At 47.9% G+C, this 25,992-nt stretch overlaps 1 protein-coding gene across 2 annotated transcripts in view; it reads left to right on the top strand.

Moving 5' to 3' along the window:
- EXOG (exo/endonuclease G) overlaps positions 1-24,927 on the top strand; it is a 39,516-nt gene extending 14,589 nt beyond the window's left edge. The window contains exons 6-7 of one of the 2 annotated variants that reach the window (XM_078073477.1): positions 9,331-9,836; positions 24,031-24,927. In XM_078073477.1, the coding sequence (XP_077929603.1) occupies positions 9,331-9,792 (462 nt within the window). In that variant the 3' untranslated portion in view covers positions 9,793-9,836; positions 24,031-24,927. Of the gene's footprint in view, positions 1-9,330; positions 11,761-24,030 lie in introns of those variants that run through there. The other variant, XM_036094229.2, reaches the window with a different exon arrangement.
- The last annotated feature ends 1,065 nt before the right edge of the window (positions 24,928-25,992 follow it).

Here is a 25,992-nt window from a genome sequence, read left to right as displayed (position 1 = left end):
CATCATAATGAAATTCAAATAATATAAGGTATGAGAGGGATAGTCACCTCCTGGTCCCAGTCCCACGGTCCAGTTTCCTAGTTCTTCTGCTAGTTATCTCTCTATCTGAGAGTAATGGGTACTAAACTCTATTTCTTAATTTTGATTTGCCCATTTTAACAGTCTCTGTTGATGCTTTCACATGAAATATATTAAATTTCTGTAGTTCACATATTTTTCCATTATCTGTCATTCACGTTAGTTTTAGTTCTTCTATTGGTAAACTTTACATCATAAACTTTATATAATATACTTAAACCTTTACTTCTTGATCTGTCACTTAGTTTGTTGAGGTTTATAGCATTTACATTTGTGTTTGCTAGCTATAATTTGGTCTGAGCTTTGCCTGTAGCAGATTTCTAAGGCAGAGGCCTCCTGTGGCACATCCAGGCCATAGATGATTTGACTTGGTTCACATAGTATGTTGTTTCTGAATTAGTTGGTAATTTTTCATAACTGGGAGGTTTCACATAAAAATCCAGATATTAGCTTCTCTTAAAAACAGATGACTCAAACACTTGGCATATATTCCCTTAGGTGCATTCACTAGCTGAGAGTAGCAGCTTTCTCCTTCAATGGAGCACATGTTCTTCCATTCATCATAGTCTTCACCTGGCCCATTTCATCCATTTACACTTCCCGTCTAGCCCTTGTTGGTCTTTGAGTTTTATAATCCTGGCTCTATTGAAAATATAAAAGCAGTATGTATAGTACTGTGAATGTTTAAGTAGAACATTTGGATCTCTAAAGCAGTAGATATAATCCTGTATGAAGTCTGCGCTGCTGGAGAAATAAGTATTACCACAAACAACAAAAATCTGAGAAGTGGAAAGTAAAGGCGGCAGGGTATTATAATTACTACTTTAAAAACTGTAATAATATGCTTTCACTTTCTATTTCAGACCATTTAACCTTATTATCATACTATTTTTTAAAAAGGTAAATCAGTTTCTTCTTGAAGACATCATTCTTGGAGCCCTCTGACTTCTGTGCTAATATGAACCGTTCGTTTCCTCCTTTCCATCCCTTCTTCTCTCCCACCCTCCCTTCTTTCCTTCCTTTTATTCAGCAAATAGTTATTAAGCTCCTCCTGTGTACCTGGCACTGTTCTAGGCATTTCTGATAACAGCAGGTAAACAAGGCTGTATGTTCTATGGAGCTCAGGTTATAGTGGAGGAGAGGCACAATAAACAAAATGCATATTAGAAAAAGAAAACACAGGGGTGGAAAAGAAAGACAGGATAGGCTGCTAAGGGGAAGTGAGACTGAGCAGAAACCTAAGTGAAATGAGGGAGTAACCTCTATGAGGAGTTTTCCAGCAAGTACAAAGACACAGGGGTGAGATTAGCTTGGTATATTCAAGGAGCCGCAAGAATGCCAGTGTGACTAGAGCAGAGAGAGCACCGAAGAGAAGGAGGGCAGTTAGAGGGAGGCCATGGGGAGAAGTCCAGATCGTATTCAGGGAGCTGTGATGCTTTTTGATCAGGATAGTGGCACAATCACAGCCCAGTCTGGCTGCTCTCTGTGAGGAATAGAATAGCCGGACCACTTAAGAGGCTGATGGAGTAGTCTTAAGTGAGAAGTAATAATGGCTTGACTAGAGGGGTGGTGGTAGAAATGGTGAGAAATGCTCTGATTTAGAATGTGCCTTGCAGTAGAACTGATGGTACTTTCTAATGGGGTAAGTTGTAGACTAAGAGGGAAAGAGTCAGGATAACACATAGGCTTTCAGTCTGAGATCAAGAAGACCAGAGAGGAGCAGGCGTGGAGGCTGGAAATCAGGAGTGATTTTGGCTGTGGGAATGGGAGATTATTTGATGTCCAGGGCAGGCTCTGAGTTTGGTTGTCAGAGAGGAGAGGTTGAAGTGGCGATCTGCTTGGGAGTGGTCAGCACACCAGGTGATATTTAAAGCTATGATGGGATCGTGTAAGTGAGCATAGACAGGAGAGAGCAGATCTGCGGTCTGAACCCTGGGGGGCTCAGACATTCGGAAGTCAAGAAGAAGAGGGTCCAGCAAAGGAAACAAAAGGAACAATTTTTGAGGCAGAAGAAAAATCCAGGGAGAATGGTGTCCCAGGAGCCAAGTGAAGAAAGCATTTCAAGGAGGAAAGGATGAGTGGAATGTTGAGGGAATGATGAACTGACCATTGGCAACCTCCATAAGCTGTTGTAGTTTTAAGTCAGCTACACATCTGTCTTTCTTTTCAGTACACTCCTGGCTTAGGTCCCTTTCATCTTGGGCTCCCTCTTCCCCCTTTTTGGATTCCTTTTTTTGTTTTGTTTTGTTGGAATACATCCTCAGATTCTTTTTTTTTTTTTTTTTTAATTTTATTTCTTAGAGAGAGACAGCGAGATAGGGAACACAAGCAGGGGGAGTGGGAGAGGGAGAAGCAGGCTCCCCGCTGAGCAAGGAGCCCGATGTGGGGCTCGATCCCAGGACCCTGGGATCGTGACTGGAGCTGAAGGCAGATGCTTAAGGACTGAGCCACCCAGGCGCCCCACATCCTCAGATTCTTTCTGGAAGAGTCATTGGATGGTAAACTTGCTTGTCTGAAAATGTCCTAAAACCCTGGCAGTGGGACCCAGGAATCTGGCTCTCCCGGGCAGTTTTACGTGCACTGTAAGGTTTGAGAATCATCCCTTTAGAGAATATTTTTCTATCTTCATCCTGGAGGCAAGACAGGTCTGCTGCTTTTGTTGGTTGCACAGTAATTCTGTAGATGTATTCATCAGTCTCACACCTTGATTTTGACACCCCTTTACTTACTGGAGCACGCATAAGGGGCTGTGAAAATCCAAGCTTTGACTCCTTCCTCTTTGTTTTATCTGACTTGTCAGCTCCTCTGTTTTCCAGAAATTCATGGCACTTCTTAGTCCAGTAATACACGACTCTGCCATTCTCCTCACTTGCATGGGACAGTTCTGTGTCAGACCTGTTTGCTGCCATGTTGTGTCTATATGTGTATTTTTTAAATTGGGGGAAGAGAGGAGCAGAAGCCTTGACCCAGGTTGCCATCTTGAACTGGAAACCTCCTTTAATCTTTATTCGTTAGTTTTTTGCACATCCTTGGCAAAGCAAGTTGATACTTTTTAACATTTCACTTTGAAATAATTTCAAATTTGTAGAAAGGTTGTAAGAGTAGAGAACCCCCCTAACATGTTTCACCTAGATTCACTAGTTGTTAGCGTTCTGCACCGCTTGCCCCCTCTTCTCTATGCATACCCCTCGTTCTTAGTACTTTCTCAACCATTCAAGTGTTCATTGTAGATATCTTGTCCCTTTTCCCCTAAATACTCCGTTCTCTCACATAACCACCGTTTAGTTGTCAAGTTCATGAAATTCAACGTAAAAGAATATCTGAAGTACAGTCCATATTCACATTTTACCAGTTGCTCCAGTAATGTTCTTCATGCAGTTTTTTCCCCCAGATTTGGAATGAAGTCCAAGATCACGCATTGCATTTTAGCTGTCAAGTCTCTTTAGTCTTCTTTAATCTCAAGTGGTTAGTTCCTCAGCCTTTTTGTCTTTAATGATGTTGACATTGTTGAATATAGGCCATTTGTTTTATAGTATGTTCTTCAAATTGGGTTTGTCTCTTGTTTGATTAGATTCAGTTATGTTTCTGGCAGAACACCTCAGAGGTGAGCTTGTGTGCCCCTCGGTGCATCACATGAGCGTGCATATGCTGTCAGGTTGTTCTGTTACTGGTGATACTAACTTAGATCACTTGATAAAGGTGGTGTCCTCTAGATTTCTTCACTGCTAAGTTATCATTTCCCCTTTGAAATTAATCCACTGTGGAAGTCCTTTGAGACCGTGTAAGTATTCTTTTCCTCTTCAAATTGTCAACTGCTAGTTTTAGCAGCCACTGAAGATTCTGGCCTGAATCAGTTATTACTATAATTGTTGCCGAATAAGGATCTTCTAATTCTTATTTCTTCTGCTTTTAGTAATTGACATTCTAATGTAAGAAAGAGCTTTTTCTTCTTATTATATCAGTATGAACTGATGGATTCTTATTTTATTCAGTGAGTTTTAATCAATCTGCTGTGTATTCATTTTGATGCTCAAATTGTCTTCGATTTGGCCAGTGGGAGCCTGTTCAGGCTATCTCCCATGTGCTTTGACACACCCTCATCGTGTTCTTAGCACTTCTACTTTCTGGCATAACAGGATATTCTAGGCTCATCTTGACCAGACTCTGGGATCAGCCATCTCTCCAAGGAGCCCTCGTTCCTTTTAATGGGAATTGGTATTTAGAAACCAGGTTCTGGATGACAAGTTGATTCTTGAGTGCTCGGTCTGCTGTTGGCTTGTCATGTGTGTTCACCACATTTATTTTTAGCCTTTTATAGTGGGTGGAGAGAGCCCCAAAGAACATAGTATACAAATTCTATTGCCTTTAGTGGCTCCCCGTGTTTTCTTTATCTTCATTGTTCCTTTCTGTTTTTTTGAGATTTATAGACTCTGGTCATAAAGAAAGCACTTACCTGTGCGCATGTGTTATGTGTGTGTGTATGCAAAGGGGAATATTGATAGGAATGTATCTCCCTGTAGAGAGATACTGGTTTTTATTTTTTTTAAGAATTGTATCAAAGTGATTTACTTTTTTATATTTATATTTTTCACTAACAGCTTCTCTGTAGTAATGCAGCTTTTGTTAGATGTGACATTATTTTTTCAGATCAAATGATTTCAGGTGGAATTTTAAAGTTAAAAATCTGTAGTGTATCTGTTAGCATAAAAGCAAAATATCCTTTGGTAAATTAAATTGGAAAAATTGTTTCAGTTTGCCATTTTAAGAATTTAGTTGGGCCAAACGTTTTATACATATGTGTACACACACATACATACGCGTAAACTTGGAAAATTTCTTTTATAGGAAAGGAAATTGAGGTTTAAAGGGGTCCAGTCCAACTCACGTAGCTAGTCATTGTCAAAGGGGAGATCTAAACAAGGGTCTGTCTGTTTGTATGAGAACCGCCAATCATTCTATAGCATTGTTCTTCAGAACTCTCAAAAGTCTACAGTAAAGGGGTTGCTGTGCTCTTCCCGTACAGCAGCTTAAGGCCAGGAGGTAGAAGATGGTGAGGATGGAGAACAGTTGCAAGTGATATCTGCTAGCATGCAAAAATAAGAACAGAAAATGGGCCAAGAAGAGGATCCCTTATAGCCAGGCAGAAATGTCTGTTAGAATATGCAGGAAAGAATCACAGCATCATAGGACTTGAGTGAATGTGAGCCCAGGGGAAGATTAGTAGCAGTGATTTTATCAGAAGTGAGTCATCTGACAGCTCTAATCAGAATCACCCCCTTTATTATAGCTGAGGTCATCCATGTGCTTTCTCTGATGTGCCTGTTTCAAGAAGAGATTGATTCCAGACAAGTGAAACATACCTGAAGATTCTGGCCTGAAACTTTATAATTGACCTGACAAGAAAGTGAGCTTCAAATTTTTCAACTCGGTGGTGGTGGTGGTGGTAATGTTAGAAGTACTTAACATTAACATTGTTTTCATTCTACAGCATTACTTTCCAAACTAATTCCAAACCAGTTCCTAGAGGGGAAGGAAATTAAAAAACATGCCTCCAGGAATCTTGAGGCATCACCTGAAGTGATCTGGGAGTCATTTCTTTTTTTAAATCTCCCTTTTCTCTTTAGGCAGAGCTTTTGTTAATTTCCGTATCTGTTTTAATTGAAAAATAAACGATTTTACTGGCTAAGTATCTCCTTACTCCCACCCTACATCTCCAAGTAGAATTGACAGTCTGGGAAGGTGGTGCTTGTTGTCCTGTGACTTGGCAGTCGGTCTCCAGCCTCCTTACGCAGAGCGGGCGCCCAGTGTGAGCAGGCGCCCAGTGTGAGTGGCACGGTCTCCCTGGGTCTCTGCTGCTGCACAAGCTCCTCTAGAGGCTTGACATGCCACCTAAGGGCTGGCCACCTGCCTGCTGACTTTCCCACATGTTCCCACTCCCTTCTTCCCTTGTTCCTCTGTCCTCCCAGGTATGGAGTCCCTATTTATCACACTGTCGTGGTTTCTTTCTTGCACTTGATTGGCTTGACTTTTTAAGGGCTTGGTCTCTTGATGTGTCCAACAGTTTTATTTTTGGATTTTCTTTTTTTGTCCTACCAAGGGAATGTAACCAAATATATCTATCTGATTCTAGCAGGTACATATATTTTCCTTGTGCTGCTGCTTAATTTTATTTACGTCACAGTTGCTATATGTATAGGACTGGACAAATGGCAGACCTAGCCTGAATATCGTTTGTTGCCAGGCTCTTCTGGCACTGAGTCAGTGTGAAGGCCCAGTTCTGTGTGTGTGGAGCTGGGGCGGGGGAGGGCAAAGTGTCATTTCTGTCTCTTGGGCGGAAGGAAACCTCAGGCCAGCAGGTACGCAGACCAACTCTAGGTGGTGAGTGCGTGCCAGCTTTATGGCTCTTCTATATATTGTGTTTACTAGTTAACACCTGGTTGATTTCCAGATTTTGTTACAATCTTGATAAGAGTTCCATGCTTTTTGGTAATTTAACAGCAGTGAGGATTTCCTCTGTAAAGTATTTTTACATCTACATCTTCTATAACAAGGATCGTTGCTGATTTACTAATACTGAAGACTTGGTTCATGTTCAGCCCCCAAGTCTTTTGTTGAGGATGTCATTTGTGTCCATCCTGCTTCCTCTTGAAACCCTGTTGTCCACCTTTAACTGGTCTAATCTTGCTTGACCCTGTGTTTCCCCACTGTCCCTCAGCAGAACCATCTTTTGTACCAAATGCAATTACATCCTATCCTTTGAATGACATCCACTACAAAAATTACTTTTTGCATAGGTCTTGCGGATTTTAAAACCTTTTTTTTTTTTTTTTGAAACTAAAGTGTCTTTGTATCTTCATAACTATTTTGTGAGATAGGTAGCATGAAGGTAGTTATTACCTATTTTATGAATGAAGAAGGAAAATATCAGTGAACATGACTTGCAGCCTTGTGGCAAAGCCAGGACTTGACCAAGTCCTGGGGCTCCAGTCCCTAGCGGTTTCTAGAAACATTTTATGAAAGACTTCTAGTTTTCCCAGAATTGGGAGAATTTTATTATGTAGGTTGAATTGTCTACAACGATAGCTCGAAAATTAGGATTTTTTTTTTAAGTCTTAGATTCAAGGAAAAAAAGAGTGGATTTTCTGAATTTCCAAATGTTGCTGGTTCCTATTTTAAACAGATTACAGGTGTTTACTTCCTAAGAACAAAGCAGACTGAATCAGAGAAGATAGTGGCTAAGTTTTCATTTTTCTCTTTATTTTTAGGGGTAGTATTTTGCTCCTCCTTGTTGAAGTATTTTGAGAAGGTCATGGGTGAAATGATCCTACCTTATGGTTCTTAGTAGGAATTTTTGTGTCCCATGAGGATTCTTAAAAGTAGTAATGGACATTCTCTAGCTATTGTGTGGGTTTTTAAAACCCGCAATAGAAATGATTTATTTTTATTGGCTGGAGTTTAATGACTCTGATTAGAAGCCCTGGTTGGCAGCAGATGGGCATGACCAATTAATTATTCTTGAAATTTTTATTTGTTTGTAGACAAAGAGTCCACAAGGAGAGAAAACAATCAAGTGAATGGTCTGGAAGGCTCCTCATACTTGGGAGTCTGAGGTTGTGCTGCAGTGATGGAGGATGTCCACCAGGTGGCATCAAGGATTTGCTTAACTGTTGGTGCCCCAGCTAACCTTGGAAGCCCATTTAAACTTCTACCCCCCTTGTGAACTATGGCTCAGCTGCATCTGTGCCCTCAGTTCTGGTCCCTCGCTTCCCTTAGTGCTGTCTTGTGCTCTGTATTGGCATCTGACCACATTCTGCCTCCCGTGAAAGCAGTGGGGGTTGACTCCTCTAGGTGGGAAGCTTCCTGAGAACAGACACTGGGGCATTCACTGTAAAGCTTGCTCCTTTCTGTGTTTCCAGCAGTGCCAGCCATAGCCCCTCTGAGTTGCATTGTTGCATTAACCTCTTTTGGTGATCTGTGGGCTAATTGTGGACCTCCGTAGAGTTTACCTTCAGTGTTTTTTGCCTTGAAGAGAGTACGTTCTTTTTCCCAGCTGCATAAATGACTTGTTGGAGGGCTGTAGGGTTTTGTGCTTATAGATTGTGTACTTTCATAAACTTTACTCTCAAGTGAGCCCTTCACTAACTTGAGAGATAGTAGTTACAGAAATCAGCCCTGTAGATGGGGCTTCCCTGCAGGCCCGCAGTTGGGCTTGGCAGTGGAACCTCCGTGCATGCCAGACAGCAGATAGCCATGGCATTCTTAGGCTGTGTGCCATGTAGGTAGAAGCTGGAGAAAAGCAGAAAAGAATCCTTGCAGCTCTCATCCCTCTGCCTTATCTGGGCTCCCAGCATGGCCTCCAGCAGCAGGCAGGTTTGAGCAGGAACAAATGCCCACTCGGACCCAGGAAGGGCCCCGGAGGGGTAGTAGTACACATGCATATTGTAGTTGGATTGTATCATTTTATTGGAGACCATTAAGGAAATGGATGTTCAGTTTTCCTTTTTCAGAAAACAGATACGGCTTAAAAGCCAATTGGAAGGAAATTTGAAAAGGTTCCATAATAATGTTATTTCATTATTAGAGCTGACCTACACAGTCAGGCAAGTTGTGTGCAGGCCTGACCCTGGCTTCTCTATTGTATGGATACCTTTCCAGAGTGTTTGGTTTGCGGACACATTCGAAGTTCTATGTTTGATAATAGGCCCAAGAGTGTGCAAAACTCTTAAGTAAGCAGCATTTACATTTACTTAATTTAATTTCAAAAATGAGCCACAGTCTAGGCGAAACTGGAGCTAGTAATACCGATGTAGTGTCTGGCTGCTTTTCTGAGAGCTATTTGTTTAGCTCCCTAGTGAGTTTGATAAACTAAGGCCATATTTTTATTTCTTGAGCTGGGAGTTACCAAGCTGGCAGTTTTGACCTTTGAATGTTTAGAGCACCAGAAGTTCTGATTATGTGATGACGAGAGAATCACAGCTTTTCTTGCCTGTTAAAAAGCCAGGGCATTCCTTTGCCCTTTGTCCTACAAACAGAGCAGAGGATGGGACCTCTACTCTTTGGGGTGGCATTGTTTTAAAGAATGTGATCAGAATCTACCTGTTAGATGCTCATCTTCTCTGTGAACCTTGAATTTAGATTCATTGGTCGGGTAACTTATAAATGCCTTTGCAGAAATGTGTTGAAAATCTTTTCAGGAGAAATTTGGGAACTGCTAGTCAGTTAGCATTGCTAATGTGGCTGCTTTGTTTTTAGGTGATCGGTGAGGACAACGTGGCCGTCCCCTCACACCTCTATAAGGTGATCCTGGCCCGCAGAAGCCCAGTGTCTCCTGAACCTCTGGCGCTGGGGGCCTTTGTGGTGCCCAATGACGCCATTGGCTTCCAACCGCAGTTAAGTGAATTCCAAGTGAGCCTTCAGGACCTGGAGAAGTTATCAGGACTGGTGTTTTTTCCTCATTTGGATAGAACTAGTGGTATCAGGAATATCTGCTCTGTGGACACCTGTAAGCTGCTGGATTTCCAGGAGTTCACTCTGTACCTGAGCACAAGAAAGATTGAGGGGGCCCGATCAGTACTCAGACTGGAAAAGGTCATGGAAAATTTGAAGAACGCAGGGATTGAACCAGATGATTACTTCATGAACCGCTATAAGAAGAAGCTAGAAGAACTCAAAGCTAAGGAGCAGTCAGGAATCCTGGAGAGAAAGCCATCTTAGTTTTTTTCCTCAGAAGATGTGTGAGAGCATCTATAATGAAGCAGGTGTGTCCTCTTCAGGCTAATGTGTTTTAGTGGCTTTGCTTTAAAGAAATGATGAAATCCTAAATTTCAGACTAAATTTCTCCCCAAAAGATGAAAGATCTAAAAAATTCTGTCAGTTTTTTATTTGACATGGGAACTCATTATTAAGGAAACTGTAAGACCTACAGGTTGGATGCTGATCTTGTGTCAGGTTCACAGAGGACTCTGACCACAAGATGACGCTGTTTTTGTCTCTCTCTGGATGTTCGTGTGTGAAGGCATTTTGTTTTCGTGCCCCTGAATCATGCACTATCTTTGATGTATCTGCTCAGTTTTCTTGGAGCCCAGTGTTGTATGGGACCCGAGTTGGTCTTGGAGGTGGCTTTTAGATATCCTCTGTGTGCTGTCCTGTCCACATGTATTACTGTGTTACGTATTCGTTTCTTGCTCCTTCTCTGACAGGCCTGCTGGCCCTCCATTTCTGTCCTATAGAAGCCCTCAGCAACATTTTCTGCTCACCTAGTGTGTTCTGTATACTAAGCTCAGTGCTTTACAAGTATTATCCTACAGCAACTCTCCGAGGTAAATACCGCTGTCCTCATTTTACACGTGAGGAAATGAAGCCTTAGGGAGTTTAAGTATTTTGTCCAGGGTTCACCTTTCTGAAGAAGTAACCCACAGAGATAGGAGGCATGTGGGGCCAAGAAGAAAGACAGCATGACGTAGATTGAAATAATACAGAGGCTTTTGACTTAGAAATGTATACACATGGGTATTGGTGATTCTGGGCCCCGCTTGCTAAGAGGGGTCTGGTTTCTTGTCTGCCATCGAGCCAAAGGGTCTTGAGTATCCTCTGACTTGAACCCTCCTTGTCTCTTTGGGAAGAAACAATCACAGGTGTTTGAAAGTTAGAGGGCATTGCTTTGTGGGGTTTATCAGAGCCCCTACTTGCCTCTAGGGATGCAGTTCTTTTAGTGACCGGATGGTGCCAAATTGCTACGTTCTTTGCTTTCCAGGTGAGCAATTTGTTCCAAAGGTTAAGGGACCTAAGAAGGGTCTGTGTTCACAGCTTCACCAGCTCATGATTTGCTTCCCTCTCGGGCCTGCTTGCCTACCTGGGTAGCACAGGGCAGGTGGTGCTTTGGGCCAAAGACTCAAAGACAATTCTGATTATCTCTAAGGGAAACAGCAGCTGTTTTTCTGAGCCAGATCTCTAGATTGGGGTTTACACGGAATTCTTTCAAGGGCTACCATAAGTATAGGCAGCGAAATACCTTAAAATAGGGCCCAGGAGCTTGTCTAAACGTATCCTAGCTCTGCCGTCTTTCCAAGTGGTATTACAAGAACAGTTTTTGTGGTGTTTTGTGTGTTTGTCTCTAACAGAAATGCCAAGGCTTTAAGATAAAGGTAGGTTGATAATGATTGACCTTGTTCTGCTCCTTTATTTGGATAAAAAAGAAAGAAGTTGGGGGGTCAGAACACAGTAGCCTGATTAATACCAGTCTGTTTTATCACACTGTTTCCCATTAGCTTATGCCAGTCCTCTTCTTGGGGATAAAGAGCCAAAATGTCACTGTGACCAAAAAATCTGTTACTTTCTCTCATTGGAGAGGTGATGGTGGGGCCTCCTGGTGTGGTGTTTCTCCCAGAGCCTGAGGGGGTGGCTCTGTGGGAGAAGTCCTGGGTGCTTGGCGTGCATCTCTAGAGGTGAGCCCCCATCTCCTTTCCCCCACATTTGGCTCCGTGTCCTGTTCTGGCCTGAATTTTCTTCAGCCTTGGACTTATTTCCCATGCTCTTCTCACTCCTGCCCCTCCACCTAGATGGTGGAGAAGCTTGATATTTAGATAATAAATTGAAGTACCTTAGGTTTTTAGTATAAAAAGTGCTACCTGGTCATTGTGAAAAATAGAGATCCATGCTTATAATAAAAGCAGTCTCCCAGTCTTCATTTGCACATGGAGGAGTTGTGTTGGTCTACAGGAGTGATGCTTGACTTGTCTGAACACTTAAGAGTCCCGAGAACAAACTGAACTGTAAATACTCGGTACAGCTTAGAATTTTCCCCAAGATCAAATCACTTCAGCCTCCCCTGGTAGGATTGCTGATTATTTGGACTTGGATGCAGGAGATCCCTAGGCCACTCCCCAGCACGGGGCTGTCCCCTGATCGAATAAGCTCCTCTATACCCACCTGAGCCAGTTAGCCTCCAGTTGGTCCTTCCTTGGAGCCAGCCAAATTATCAGGCCAGATTCTCTGCCTTCTGTCCAGTGATGCTCAGGGAGTATCTTGGCCAAGGGGAAGGCTGTAGCAATCTTCATGGGCTCTGCTGCCAGAAGCCCTATCTGTGGGTGAGGGTTAGTCTCTGATCTCCGCATCCCCAGTGACATCTTTATTTGAGATTCCAGGCTCTTGGTCTCTGGATTGAGAATATTTGACCAATGTCGTATGTGGCAGAGATAGGACAGGTGTCCCAGTCCGTTACTGCCGGCTAGCATTGCTGCCTTGCACCTTGACCTTCAAACAACTGAAAACCTCTGGCCCTCCATCAGGCCTCTGAAGCACCCAGAGGAGAGACATAGTGTGGTCTTGAAGGAGCACCCCTGCAGGGCGGGGCTCAGCCTGGAGCAGCCCCACTCCCAGAATGACCCTGCCTCATCCCTATGAACACGGCATTGTCACTCAGATCAGCAGCCCATCGCTGAAGCTGTCCCTGCCCAGTCCTTCACAGCTGCACCTGTGTGCCCTTACGTCTTCTGGGCACACTGCATTGTCCTCCTTCATTCTTCCGGAACTGGTCAAGGTCGGGGGGCTCACAGCTGGCGTGGCACTCTTGCTCCTGCCTGCCTCCACGCCCCACCTCATTCCGCCTGCCTTTCTGGATGTTGTTCATGGAGTTTATCCATCAGGGGATCCAGGGCTGCCTTTTCCAGGCCCCAGCCTCTCCTCCAGGGACCGACCCTTAGGTCATTAGAGTGGGCCAGGTACATGAACCGAACTTCAATGTGGACCCTGTGCGGTTTGGGGTGTGCAGTGGGGATGTGGTGGATGGGCTTCCCTTTTAGTGTTCCTGGACATTGCCATTATGGCCTAGGGGCTGGTCTGGGCCTGAGTGCAGAGTACCTCTAGGGGTCACTGTGGTCTGATGCCACACTGCAAGACTCAAGAGTTTGCTGTGACACTGTCCAACGCAGAACCTCCAGCTGTGTAAGCCGTGGAGGGTGCAGTCGGCTTCGGACCCCGGGCTCCAGGCTCTCAGGCCAGATGGAACAGCAGAGGCTGTCTTGTCCAGTGGGCCTCATGTTTGGCTCATTATTAAGCCTAGCTGGCTTAATTTTCCCCAACTTTATTTTGAAAAATGTCCTTACAGACAAGTTGAAGGGAGAATTAAGAATACCCTCTCCCCTCAATATTTTGTCCCATTTGCTTTCTCTTTTTCTTGAACCATTTAAAGGTAATTCATTGGTTTAAAAAAAAAAAGTTGTGGACATGACACTTTATTCTTTAATACTTTGGCCTGTATCACCTAAGAATAAAGACATTCCCCTGTATTTCCGGAATACTGTTATCACATCTAAGAAAATTATCAAGAATTCAGTATCATCTAATGAACAATGTCTTAAGGTTTGCCTAGACTTTCCCCAAAAATCTTATACTTTTTTTGAATATCCAGGTCTCAGCCAAGGTTTGTGCCTTGTATCTTGTCATGTCTGGTCTCTGTTAATCTAGAACAGTCTGCCTGGTAGGCTTCAAAAATACAGAGGTTCTCCAACCCCACCCTTGAAGATTTTGACTCAGTAGGTCAGATGTGAGGCTGAAATATATACTTTTTAAACAAGCAACACTGCTGATTCTGATGAGCCTCCAGGGTTTGGAGCTGGACCAAGCCCCAATTTGCTGCCACTCTCCACCAACACATATGTTCCCTAGACAGGAGTCCCCTGGAAAGGTGGGCTTTGAGCTCCTGAATATCAAGGGAGAACTTTCTTCCACCGCTGTGGGCCCCCAGGTACCCACCTTCCGTTATTATTGAGCTTCATAACATTAAGCTGAAACTTTCCCTGCAACTCACTCATCAATGACAGGCCCTAATGGCCATCCCAGGCTACACAGAGCTGGCTGGCACCTGCTTTCACCTGATAGTGCTTTAGAGATAGGAAGCTCATAAAGACATCAGGGCATCTCACTTAATGCTCAGGCATTCATGGATTTCAGACCTGCCACCATCATGATGTTATGTGGCCTTTATGGTGTGGCAGCCACGTCTGGGCAAAGCCTCAGATGCAGTGATAGCAGTGCTGAATTGAGTGCTCCCTTATTGGGGACACTCCACTATCTCACTGTACTGTTGATCCACGTGGAACTTGGTCCGGCTGACTGCTCCAGGTCATTTTCACGTGGTCTACTGTCAGGTCTCTTTCCCATCATGCACTCACACAGTCAATATTTGGAACACAAATGTGGGGTTATGTGTATGCCCTACTGTTAAGATTTCATTTTATTATAGTTTCTACCCATCTTATGTGAGTTCACATTCTTGATGATCCTGATTTGGCCATCTGTCCCCCAGCTTCGAGATTGCAAGATCAGATAAACAAGGCTTCAACGTGTCTGTTAAAAACATTGAATGAGACAGAGCCATGGAAGAGCCCTTTAGTAAAAAATTCATTTTATGTGGCAACCTGCCTCACACACTCACCCAACAAGATTCATGTGATAATAATGTGCTCTGATACTTTCTAAGTTCAATTCTTTTCTAGTTCTTTTTAAAAAAGGAAACAACACTGAATTGTTTGCACAATGCAAAAATAAGTCTCTGTCACCATTTGCTCGTGAGTCACTCTGGGATAGTAAGAGTGCCTACTGTACCTCTGGGTGCGCACAGCATGGCTGAGCCAGCACTTGGGACACCCTCCCAGTGTACGGAGGCGCGCTTGGGCCCCCATCCCATCTTCCTACCGACTGGGCAGCCTCCTGCAACTGACCTCATTCGTCCTTCTAAATCAGGTTCCTCATCTGGGAACAGGTTGAGGATGACTGGCAGGATCCTTTGAGGATCGAATAAGCTAACAAGTACCTGAGCAAGCCCTCAATAAATGGTAGCCAGTTACTATGAATTCCTGTTACTGGCGACTACCAAAGACAATGTTTGTGTTGCCCCAAAACTCATACCTTGAAATCTAATTGGAGCCTTTGGTAGGGGAATAGCTCCGCCCTCACGAATGAGATTAGTGCCCTTATAAAAGAGACCCCAGAGAGCTCCTTTGCCCCTCATTTGAGGACACTGCAGAATGGCCCAACCAGAAAGTGGCTCTCATCAGACACTGAATCTGCCAGCACCTTGATCTTGGACTCCCCAGCTTCCAGAACTGTGAGAAATTTCTTTTGTTTATAAGCCCCCAAGTCTGTGGTTTTTTTTTTTTTTTTTTAAGATTTTATTTACTTATTTGACAGAGAGAGACACCGCGAGAGAGGGAACACAAGCAGGGGGAGTGGCAGAGGGAGAAGCAGGCTTCCCGCCAAGCAGGGAGCCCGATGCAGGGATCGATCCCAGGACCCCAGGATCATGACCTGAGTCGAAGGCAGACGCTCAACGACTGAGCCACCCAGGCGCCTGTGGTATTTTGGTATTTTGTTATAGCAGCCTGAACTGACCAAGACAGTGACTGATGAAGGTCATCGTGTCCTGAGAGGGTGAAGGACAGAGCCTGATCTTAATGGGCCGGGTGGAAGCAATTCTGTCTCTCCCCGGTCCTGAGACTGTCAAATGTGCTGCTACCAACCTTCCGACTATCGCTGCTTTGCAGTTTGCCAAGTGCTTTCACATCAGAGCTTATTCAGTCCACCATTTGCATAGCTGCTCTTCATCCCATTTCACAAGTGAGGAAACAAGCTCCAGGAATGTATGACTTAGGAAGGTTTTCTGGCTCTCAATCTAACGTTTGCCCTCCACCCCCCCACCCCCACTCCAGCAAGGCTGTTGGAGTTATTTTAATTTGCTTTGTAATTCAGTCATTCATGCTCATCTTAGCTTTCTAACCCTGCTAACTTCCTAGAAGCAGACAAATAATGGAGTTGACTCCTTTCTGGGGCCTCCAGAGGGTTCTGGAAATAGTACATGCTCAAAAAATGTTTTGGAGTTTGGGGCACCGGGGTGGCTCAGTCGTTAAGGGTCTGCCTTCGGCTCAGGTCATGATCTCAGGGTCCTGGGATCGAGCCCCGCATCGAGCCCCGCATCGGGCTCCCTGCTCAGTGGGGAGTCTGCTTCTCCCTCTCCCTCTGTCCCTCCCCCTGCGTGTGCTCTCTCTCTAATAAATAAATAAAAAAATCTTTAAAAAAATGTTTTGGAGTTAGCAACAAGTCAGAAAAGTTGAGATGATGCTGGTCGAGTCCCAGTGTGCACATTGTCTCTGTGAGGGCCCCGGGAAAGGTAGGCACTGGGGCACGGCTGGTGGCTGAGTCGGTCCCCCAGCAGGGAGCAGTGAGGCCAGATGAGGACAGTGAGGACAGCTGTGGGGAAGGTGGCTCCGAGGAGGTAGGAAGGCACGTGCACTGGTCTCCCGCCAAGGCCCAGCTTCTGTGCTTGGGGGCCGGCTGCTGTGAGTGGGGTAGAGCAGGGGCCTGTGTCTCGGAAAAGAGCCGCTTGCTGGGCCCTGCTTCCAGCAGCCTGGGGTTCCCAGGGTGCTTCCCCCACAGCACCCTTACTCAGGCTCTGTGGGGCCTGGTGTCTGGTCTGAGGTAGCCCACCCTGCTGGGAAGATGGGAGCAAGGAGGTGGCAGTCAGAGTAGGAGAGGGGGTTTCTGTGCTGGGTCCTGGGGAAGCAGAGCTAAAGTTAGGTCTTCCAGCTGTGTGCAGGTGTGGAATCCGCCCTTTCCCCTCCCCCAAACCAGGATGTTGGAATCACCTCCAGGCCCTCCCTCCCTCCCTCAGCTTCGGCTCCTCCAGAGGCAGGAGTTGAACTGTCCTGCCTCTGGTCATGCCAGGGGCCTTCCCACCCAAATGATCTCTAAGGCCACGAGTGAGGGGACAGGGGCAGGCAGTGGCTTTGACTTCCCTGAGCTCCGCCAGCTCGCTGAGGCCTCGGCACAGCTGGGGCCCGAGGCCACCTGGCAGAACAGAAGTTTTCCTCTCCTAGCACCACCCATGCAGGGCCCCTGACTTCTCCCGCTGGCCTCTGGGCGCTTTATGTGCTCTGTGCCCCCTCACCTCTCTGCCCCGGCGTGCCCACCATTTCAGAAGGAGCCTTTAATCCCTCGCCATCCATTGCCATTCCGACGCAGGCGCTGGGGCCTAGGCCAATCTGATGCTCCCTCCCTACATGAGGCTTGAAAAGCACGGCGCTCCTCAGCATGAATGTGCCTCTCACCCCCTCTTCACTATGGCCCTGGGCCCCTGCCTCATGGGTCCCCAGGCTAAGGCCCAGACCCTTCTGTGCTCTGGTCTAGGCTCAGAGCACAGCTCTGGCTCCTGCATGTACTTGCAATATGATTTCCGGCGAGTGGCGTCTCCTGAGTCCTGGTTTCCCTATTGGCGAAGTGAGGGATGGGCTGGACAGTCTCCCGGGTCCCTCCCCGTTTGGTGTCTCTTCACTGTCCAGGGCGGAGTACTCCTTCAAGAAAGGCAGCCTGCAGGGGCGGCTTGCCGGAGGCATGCTGAGGGAGGCTGGAGGCTGCAGTGGATAAGTGGGCTGAGGGGCCTCTGAGGAGGTGTGAATGAGGGGGGCAGAGCAGGCCGGTGTGGACAGCCCTGTCCCAGCCCTATCTCCCGTCCCCGACACCCTCTCCACACCCCAGCCCTGATAAGCAGCTGTGAGCCACGGCCGCCTTGTGACAGGCCCTTCAGCAGGGAGGGGATGGCGGGGGTCCACTCCACTCCTGAGTTCAGACGTCAGCGTCTTCCTCCCCCACCACCATTTCCCTGCCAGACTGCCACCCTCCTGACTCGCAGCCCAGCTCAGGCTTTGTGAGTCTGTGCCTGCCCGTGAGGCCTCAGCCTCCTCAGGGCGGTAGGGGACAGACCATCCTCAGTCCTTTCTGGCGAAGTGCTGAGGAGGATGGCCACCCCCAGCCAAGCCTGCTCCTGCAGTGGCTGTGGTGCTGGGGTCTGGCAACCCCTGCTTCTCGCGGGGTGCACCTCAGGGCTGGTCCTTCTCTGTCCTCTTCTCATCCCATCTCCTCCAGTCCCCGTGTCCATCAGCTTTCAGTTGTCTTCCCTCAACCCTGGCTTTGGGTTCACTGCTCCAGCTGGGCCACCGTTCTCCCCTCTAAGGCCCCAGCTAGGGTCCAGAAGGCCAAGGCCAGAAACCCCTAATTTCTGCATTTGCGGGCATCGGGGCTGGGGGAAGAGACGCAGGGCTTGGGGCTCTAGGAAAGGGGAAGAGGGGGCGCCTGCGTGGCTCAGTCAGTTAAGCGTCTGCCTTGGGCTCAGGTCATGATCCCAGGGTCCTGGGATGAGCCCCGCATCGGGCTCCCTGCTCAGTGGGTAGCCTGCTTCTCCCTCTGCCCCTCCCCCTGCTTGTGCTCTGTCTCTGTCTCTCTCTCTCTCTCTGACAAATAAATAAAAGGAGGGGAAGAGAAGGCAAATAGGGCTGGGCAGGGGCCACAGGAAACCTCCTGGGAGGAGGGGCTTTGTGGAGGCCCCCAAACCTAAGGCACTAAACGCCCTTCTACTTTCTCAAAAGCTCTCTTCCGAGATCACACCTGAAGATTATCTTGATCCTCAGGCTGCAGAGATTCGGCGCCAGGCAGCCCACCTGAGCGTGCGCGTGCGCGCGCGTGTGTGTGAGTGTGTGTGTGTGTGTGTGTGGTGTGCTGGTCCTCTATGTGCGCGCCTGTCCCTGGGCAATGGAGCCCACCGACTTAGGGCACAGAGTCTGGAGCTGGGTGGGCTGGCCTCGTGTCCGATCCCCACTCTGCCAACTTGCCAGGTAGGGCTAAGCTGCAAAACAGCTCTGCCTCATTTCCTCCTCTGTAAAGTGAAAATGACCATATATCTTGTCAGACTATCTTAAGCATCGAGTTAAGACACATAAAGCATTTGAACAGTGCCCAGCACAGAGTAAGTAGCATGTACTTGTTGGCCACTGTTATGATTTATGTAAATTTTAGTGTAATTTCAAATTTACAGAAAAGTTGCAAGCAATTCCTTCATATCCTTTATGGAGATTCACCAATTATTCATCTTTTGCCCATTTATTTTATAATTCTCTCTCTGCATTGTGTGTATATAATATATTCTACATTCAATATTGTATATATACTATACATCGTGTATACAAACATACACATGCACATTTTTTTTTTCTGAATCACTTGAGAGTAAGTTGAAGACACCATGCTTTTTTATCCCTAAATAGTTCAGTGTGTATTGGAAAGGACAAGAATTTTACACAACCACAGTACAGTTATCAAAAGCAGAATTTTTTTTTAAAGATTTTATTTATTTATTTGACAGAGAGAGAGAGACAGTGAGAGAGGGAACACAAGCAGGGGGAGTGGGAGAGGGAGAAGCAGGGAGCCCGATGCGGGGCTCGATCCCAGGACCCTGGGATCGTGACCTGAGCCGAAGGCAGACGCTTAACAACTGAGCCACCCAGGCACCCAAAAGCAGAAAATTTAATACAGATAAAATACTGTTACTAATCCACAGTCCATATTCAAATTTTATCAGTTGTCTCAATCACATCTCCTTTATGTCTCTCTTTTTTTCCTCTTCCAGGGTCACCCACTGCATTTAGTTGTCATGTTAATCTGGGTAAATTCCTCAGCCTCTCCTTGGGTTTCTTGAACTTGACCTTTTTGAAAAGTCCAGGCCAGTTATTCTGTGGAATGATGTTGCTCAAATTCTGTTCTGCTGTCTCCTCCTTGTTAGTCTCAGGTTATGCATTTTTGGCAAGATCACCGTGAAGGGTGACACTGTGTCTTCCTCTGAGTATCACATGGGGAGGCTCCCAATGTCCAGTTTCCCAGTCATTAGAGATGCTGTCTTTGGTCACTCGGTTTAGGTGGTGTGCACCACCTTCCCCCTGGGTACAACTGCTATTTTTCTCTTTGCACTTAAAAAGTAACCGTGAGAGATACTTTTACCCAGTGGTCTTCATCCATTGGTGATTTTTGACTCCATCATTCCTTCCAAGCTCCACCAATTGGCCCATCCAAACTATCTCCCATGTCTCTTGGCGCCTTGCCAGTCTTCGAGCACTCTCTTCCCTTCTGGTTCTACATGCTCCAGGCTCTTCTTGTATTTTCTGTGCTCTAGCAATGAGTCAGCCACTTCACCAAGGAGTCCTGTTTCCTTTTAATGGAGAATGGTATTTAGAAACCAAGATTTGGGTGCCACGTGTGCTCATTGACACTGGTGTATTGCCTCTGGTTAACGGTTTTTATCGTCTGTTCACTTGGATGGGATGGCGGGGGAGCGCTGAGGAAGCTGCAGGTTAGAGATGGAAGGGGGAAAGGAGCGAGGTGACCCAGAGAGAGAGTCCTCTCTCCCTGTCTAGCTCTCTGGGTCTTGCCCGCCTTCTCTTTCCTTCTTTCCCTCTTCATCATGACTTCATCTCCCCCTTCCTGGTCAGAATTCCTCTGGAGATTCCAGCTGTGGGAACCTCTGAAATCGTGTCCCCAGCTACGGGTGTGATATCAGAGGCAGAGAACTATGTGACCTTTGTGTGTGAGCAGCCAAAGGCAAAGATAATTTATGAGAAAGTTTTTGCTTAGAACAGTCTGGTGACAAGGTGATTGGGGAAGACACATTTGGAAGATTTCCACCTGGAAACTTTCCTTTTTCCTGCATGAAAAGCACTGAGACCCAAGTCTGTGCTGAGGTTGGGGTGGGGCACTGCTGGAGATCTGCACTTTAAATAAGCCTCCTCAAGGTTCTGGGGCCTGCAGGGAAGATTAACGGCCCAGTACAGCCCACTTGCTGTGTCCACAGGTGGCAGGTACAGTTAGAGTTTAAAGGAAAATGCCTGGAGTCCAGTGAAGGCCACTTGACTGGCTTGCTCAGTTATGCAAATGTAGGGTGAGTGGGTAGCCGTGGTCCCCCACTTAGAGTTAGTTAACTGTTTTGAGACTAGATCCAGGTCTTCCCCTCCCTCGGATCCCTGGTATGTGCAAAGCTGGCCCCTGGAGGAAGCGCATCAATTCTCAGAAGGGGCCCAAGCTTCAGGAAGGGAAGAAAAATATCCAGCTGCTCCTTCTTGAGATGGCAAGGGAAGGAGATCTATTGGGGTAGAGCAGGGCACCCACCATAAAGGCCTTGGGCCACTGCCTTCTAAAATGAAATTATCCCGAGGAAAACAGGAGTCTGGGGTGGTGGCTGAGGTTTCCAGCAAGGGCCTGCCTGTGTTTCATGGGGTAGGGCTGACTTCAGCATGCAGCGAAGCTGTTGTCAGGAGTTCTAAAGGTTCCTCTGTGCTGAGATTCTGCCTGTGCTCTTGGCTGGGGCCTGGGGTTATTCTAGGACCGTCACCTAGAGAGGAGTCAAAGTACGGGCTCCCACCAGGCTGCCCTTGACTTTAAGGAATGGTACTGTCTTCTGGTAGCCTGGGCTGGACCCCGCGAGGTGTCCGAGTGTCCTCAACAGCGATGTGGCCGTAGACCCCAAATCCTATTTTGTTTTTTAAATAATTCAAGCTGAAGGTAAAGTCCCCTCAAGAGGGGATATGTCATGTGAATTCTTAATTGGTTAATAGAAAAAATTCAAAGCAGCCTGAGACCACCTTTGTGCTCTGTGCTCTGGGGCAGTTCATGCACAGGGGGGCTGTTCATACAGGTGCATTCACAGTGACCAGAGAAGCAGGTGTTTTCCCGTCACTGGTGATGCGTGACTGCCTCAAGCAGGTACAGGGAACTTGCTGTCTTTTTGAGCTCATGCTGCTTATGGTAGACATAGGACAGGATTAGGGAAGATAAGGCCTCGAATTAATTCCTAAATACAGTAAGCCCCCAACGAATCATCCATCCTACTTGCCAAGTGCTCATTGGGGCAGATGGAGGAGGCCTGAGGGCCAGCCCAGGAGGGGACCCGAGGAAGCCCCTTTGGCACCATCCCCACTGTCCTAGCCAGAGGCCGGGGGAGCCTCCTCACCCTCTCTGGGTGCTCTGTCTTCTAATTTTGCGTCCGAAATAGCTACCATGTTTCTCACTCTCCACAGTCCCCATCCTGGTTCAAGTCACCATCATCTCTCCTGACAGAGGCCCCTTGACCTATTTTCCCCATTCATTCTTGTCCCCCACAAACCTTGTCCTCAGGGCAGGAGGCAGAGTCTTACTAACGTACAACCCATTCAGCAACCATGCCCTTGCCCAAATAGCCCAAAGGACAGACAGTAAACCTCATCAACAGCCCCATGGGGCCCCAGGCTCACGTCTCATCCTTTCCCGGAAGGGACTCCCTCTCACTCTCTGGGTCCAGCCCCGGGTGCCATCTTCCCTTCTGGAATGGGCCCCCCTCCCTCTACATCAATACCTTCACATTTGCTCTTCCCTCTGCCTGGAAGCACCCGTCTCAGGAGAACAAAAATGCCGTGTCTTCAGGAGACCCCTACTCCCCGTACCCCACCGCCTGGACATTCTTGCTCATTGCACTTGGTACTCCCCCAACCCCCAACCCCCAGTTTTGTGACTAGAAGCCACCCTTGTTTGTGGATCTTGAGCTTGACCTCTGTCTCGCCAGCCAGACTGCGAGCTGCATGCAGGCAGGGGCCTCGTCTGCTTTTGCCCATTGTTAGAACTCCAGAAGCTGTAAGATGCGCAGTGCGTGTTTGGCTGAAGGACGAATGGACAGATGCCACCGTTTCCCCAGCTGGTCCTCTGTGTCGGCTGACATCATTCAGTGGGAGTGAGTGAGGGACCCCCTTGGCTCTGAGGCCTCCTGCCGCTCACTCCTGGCGTGTATCACTGGCATCGGCCCTGCTGGCTGGGCCTTGGCCACTGCTCAGCTGGTGTTTATCCTGCAAACACGGTGGTCTCCACAGGAGAAAGAGGGGGTGGCTTGGCCATGTCCCAGGCAGAGCTGGCATGGGGCTTCATGGTGAGGCTGTCCTTGGGGCTGAGTGGTTTTCAGCTGGGACCTGGGAGCAGAGAAATGAGCTGGGGCCTGACAGGAGGCGTGTGGGGAGGGAAGCTCTGAGGTGGTGACTCAGCCCGGGGGGAGGAGGGCACGAGCGGGCCAGGGCAGTCTTGGCGGGGGCTGGTGGCTGGGGGAGGCTGGGTGGGGCTGCCCACAACTGAGGTGACAATGAGCGTGGAGAGCTTGCCTAGTGGAAGGGAAGGACTGGGGTTGGTGTGGGGGGTGCATGGGGGGGGTGGCAGAGCTTTGGGCACCCCTGCCTCTTAGTGCCTCCTGTCCTCCCTGCTCGGGCCTCCAGAAGCCCTGGGCCTGCAGGCCCTAAGCCCTTGCAGCTTCCCCAGTCCTCGCCCTGGCAAGCAATCCCTGGGCCTGCTGGGCTGTCCTCTCATCACCTCCTCCTCACTCCCCATGGCACCCTGGCTCCAGCCCCAGACCTGTGTGGGCTGCCTTCCCACTACTCCCACCCCATCCCCACTCCCTCCCCGAGGAGGGGGCCCACTTCTCCCCCAGAGGTCACTTGGGGTGAGAGTGGGGCTCATGGAGGCCTGGCGGCCCACCCATGCTACTGAGCTAGGGAGAGGCCTGGGGCAGGGAGGGGTTCGTGGGGGGAGAGCATGCTGAGCCACTCTGGGGCACCGGCGGCATCCCTGCAAGGCCACACCACTATCCCCAGACTCCCAGGGTCTGTTGGTCTTGTCCGGTGTCATCTGTGTTCCAAATATTCTTCAGACTCCTTCCTGTTTCTCATGTCCCTCTCACTGGTGGCCGAGGAGCTGGCCCTAGGCCATGTGCAGTGTTGCGCGTGTGATGAGGGTTCCAGGGCTGCATGGCTGTCGGGGGCGCCCCTGGGTGGAGGAAGGGACCTGAGAGAGGTGTGTCAGGAAACAGAGAACAACTCACGAAATCAGGGGGTGTTACTGCAGAAGGGCCTTGGGGATGGTGCCAACCACTCACAGAGAAAACCCAGGGCTCTGAGGAGGGGAATGGGAATGACAGGAGCAAGTCACCCAGGGGTTAGTAATAATACTCGTCATCACCACACTGGATGTTTACAAAGTGCTTACTATGTACTGGGGATTGCTGTAAACTCTTCACATGTCTTAATTTACCCCATCCTTCACATGCTTGTTACACCCATCTTGCAGATGAGGAAGGGAGACCAGACTCCAGACCATACAGCAAGCGCATGCAGAGCAATGGGATGTGATCACGCTGCATGGGCACTTTGCTCCTTCAAATGACGATGTCGATATATAAAGTGTAGGTTGTAAGCTCCTTCCCTACAATGGCAGACTTTCCACCAAAGAAGAAGCCAATAAGCACATGAAAAGATGCTCAACATCATCAGTCATCAGGGAAATGCAAGTTAAAGTTACGGGATACGCCCACTCAAATGGCCAAAATTGAACAAAAAAATAAAAAGATTGACAGTTCCAAATGTTGGCATGGAGACAGAGTTGGAGCCACTGGAACTCTCCTTGCTGGTGGGGATGAAAAATGAACAGCTACTTTGGAAAACATTTGCTAACTTGTGGAGTTAAACATACACTAATCATAGGACCCTGACATTCAATTTCTAGGTATTTATCCAAGAGATAAAAAAAAAAATGTGTCCACGTGAACACCTGTATACGAATGTTCTTCACAACCTCGTTCATGGTAACAAAACACTGTGAGCATCCCAAATGCCCATCAGCTATTGCATGCAAAATAAACTGTGGTACATCCATGTAATGCGGTACATTCAATGGAAAGGAACTAACACATCCAACTAACACATGGACGAGGCTCAGATGCATTATGCTGAGTGACAGCGGCCAGATGGCACAGGTTACGTACAGTATTATTCCTTTTATATGAACTCTCCAGAAAAAGCACATCTATAGGCACAGAAAACAGCTCAGTGGTTGCCAGACGCAAGGGTGGGGGACCTCCTTGGTGTGATGGGAATGTTAGATGTATTGATTTTGGTGGTGGTTCTACTGCTTATGCATTTGTCAAACTCATCAAACCATGCATTTAAAAGGGTGATTTTTATGGTATGTAAATTATACCTCGCTGAACCTGATTGAAGTATAGAAACAGTGGGCTGCAGAGGGCAGACAATAGGATGATCTTGGCTGCTTCATTGCAAAAGTGACAGGAGAAGCCTGAGGAAAGGGGGAGCTGCGCTGGTCTCTGGGAGAAATAGGGTGACAGGCAGGGGACAGCCATGCTGAAGTCCCATGGTGAGGCATGCTCCAGGAGGCTGCCTGGGAGGAAGCAGCAAGGAGCGGGGTGACTGAAGCAGGGTAAGAGACAGGGCTGTGGAGGGCTCAGACGGGCCCTAGGGAGCAGGGGTGCGTGACGGAGGGCTGCGGGGGGCTCAGGCTGTTGTCTGAGTGCAAGGGGGGCCCTGTGGGCCTCTGTGCTGAGCATTCGTGGGGTCCGACTGGTTGCTGTGTTGGGAGCGGTCTGTGTCTGTGGCAGGGACCAGCTGGGAGGCCCTTGTAAGAATCCAGGCAAGGTGCTCAGCCCAGCATGGTGGCCGTGGAGGTGTTGAGAAGTGGTTGGATTGGGATATATTTCCAAGATAGAGCCAACAGGATTTCCTACTGGATTGGACAAGGCGGGGGGGGGGGGGGGGGCTTGTGAGAGAGAGAGAGGAGGCAGGGATGATGCCAAGATTTTGGCCTGAGCAGGTGGAAATCCAGCTGTCCCCCCCACCCCGCCCCCTGGGGACTGGTTTAAATGTCCCCTGGGTCCTGTGGCTGAAGTCAGGACAGAGACAGAGGGGAGGGGCTCGGCCCTGCTCCTGGCTCTGGGGGTCAGGGGATGGGCTGCACATACTGCTTATTCTATTACTCTATTTATTAGCCTTATTGGCTTCTGTCATTTCCTCGTTGCCTCCTGTCTGGAGAGAAGATTGTCAATGTGATGGATTGATACAGGATACAGGAGGCCCAATTATCTCTGTGAAGCCAGCGTCTCTTCTTGGTCAAGCCCTCCCGGCCCACAACCTCCCCGCAGCTCTTCCCACAGCCTTGCACGCAGAGCCAGCCTGGTGCCTGGCCTTCCAGGAAGAGGGGGTGCAGCCTGAGAGGGTGAGTGGCAGACACATGGTCCCC

The sequence above is a fragment of the Halichoerus grypus genome, chromosome 1 (genome assembly GCF_964656455.1).
Source record: "Halichoerus grypus chromosome 1, mHalGry1.hap1.1, whole genome shotgun sequence".
Lineage (NCBI taxonomy): Eukaryota > Metazoa > Chordata > Mammalia > Carnivora > Phocidae > Halichoerus > Halichoerus grypus.
Note: the sequence above shows the minus strand (reverse complement) of the source record. Positions and strands in the feature narration are given on the sequence as shown.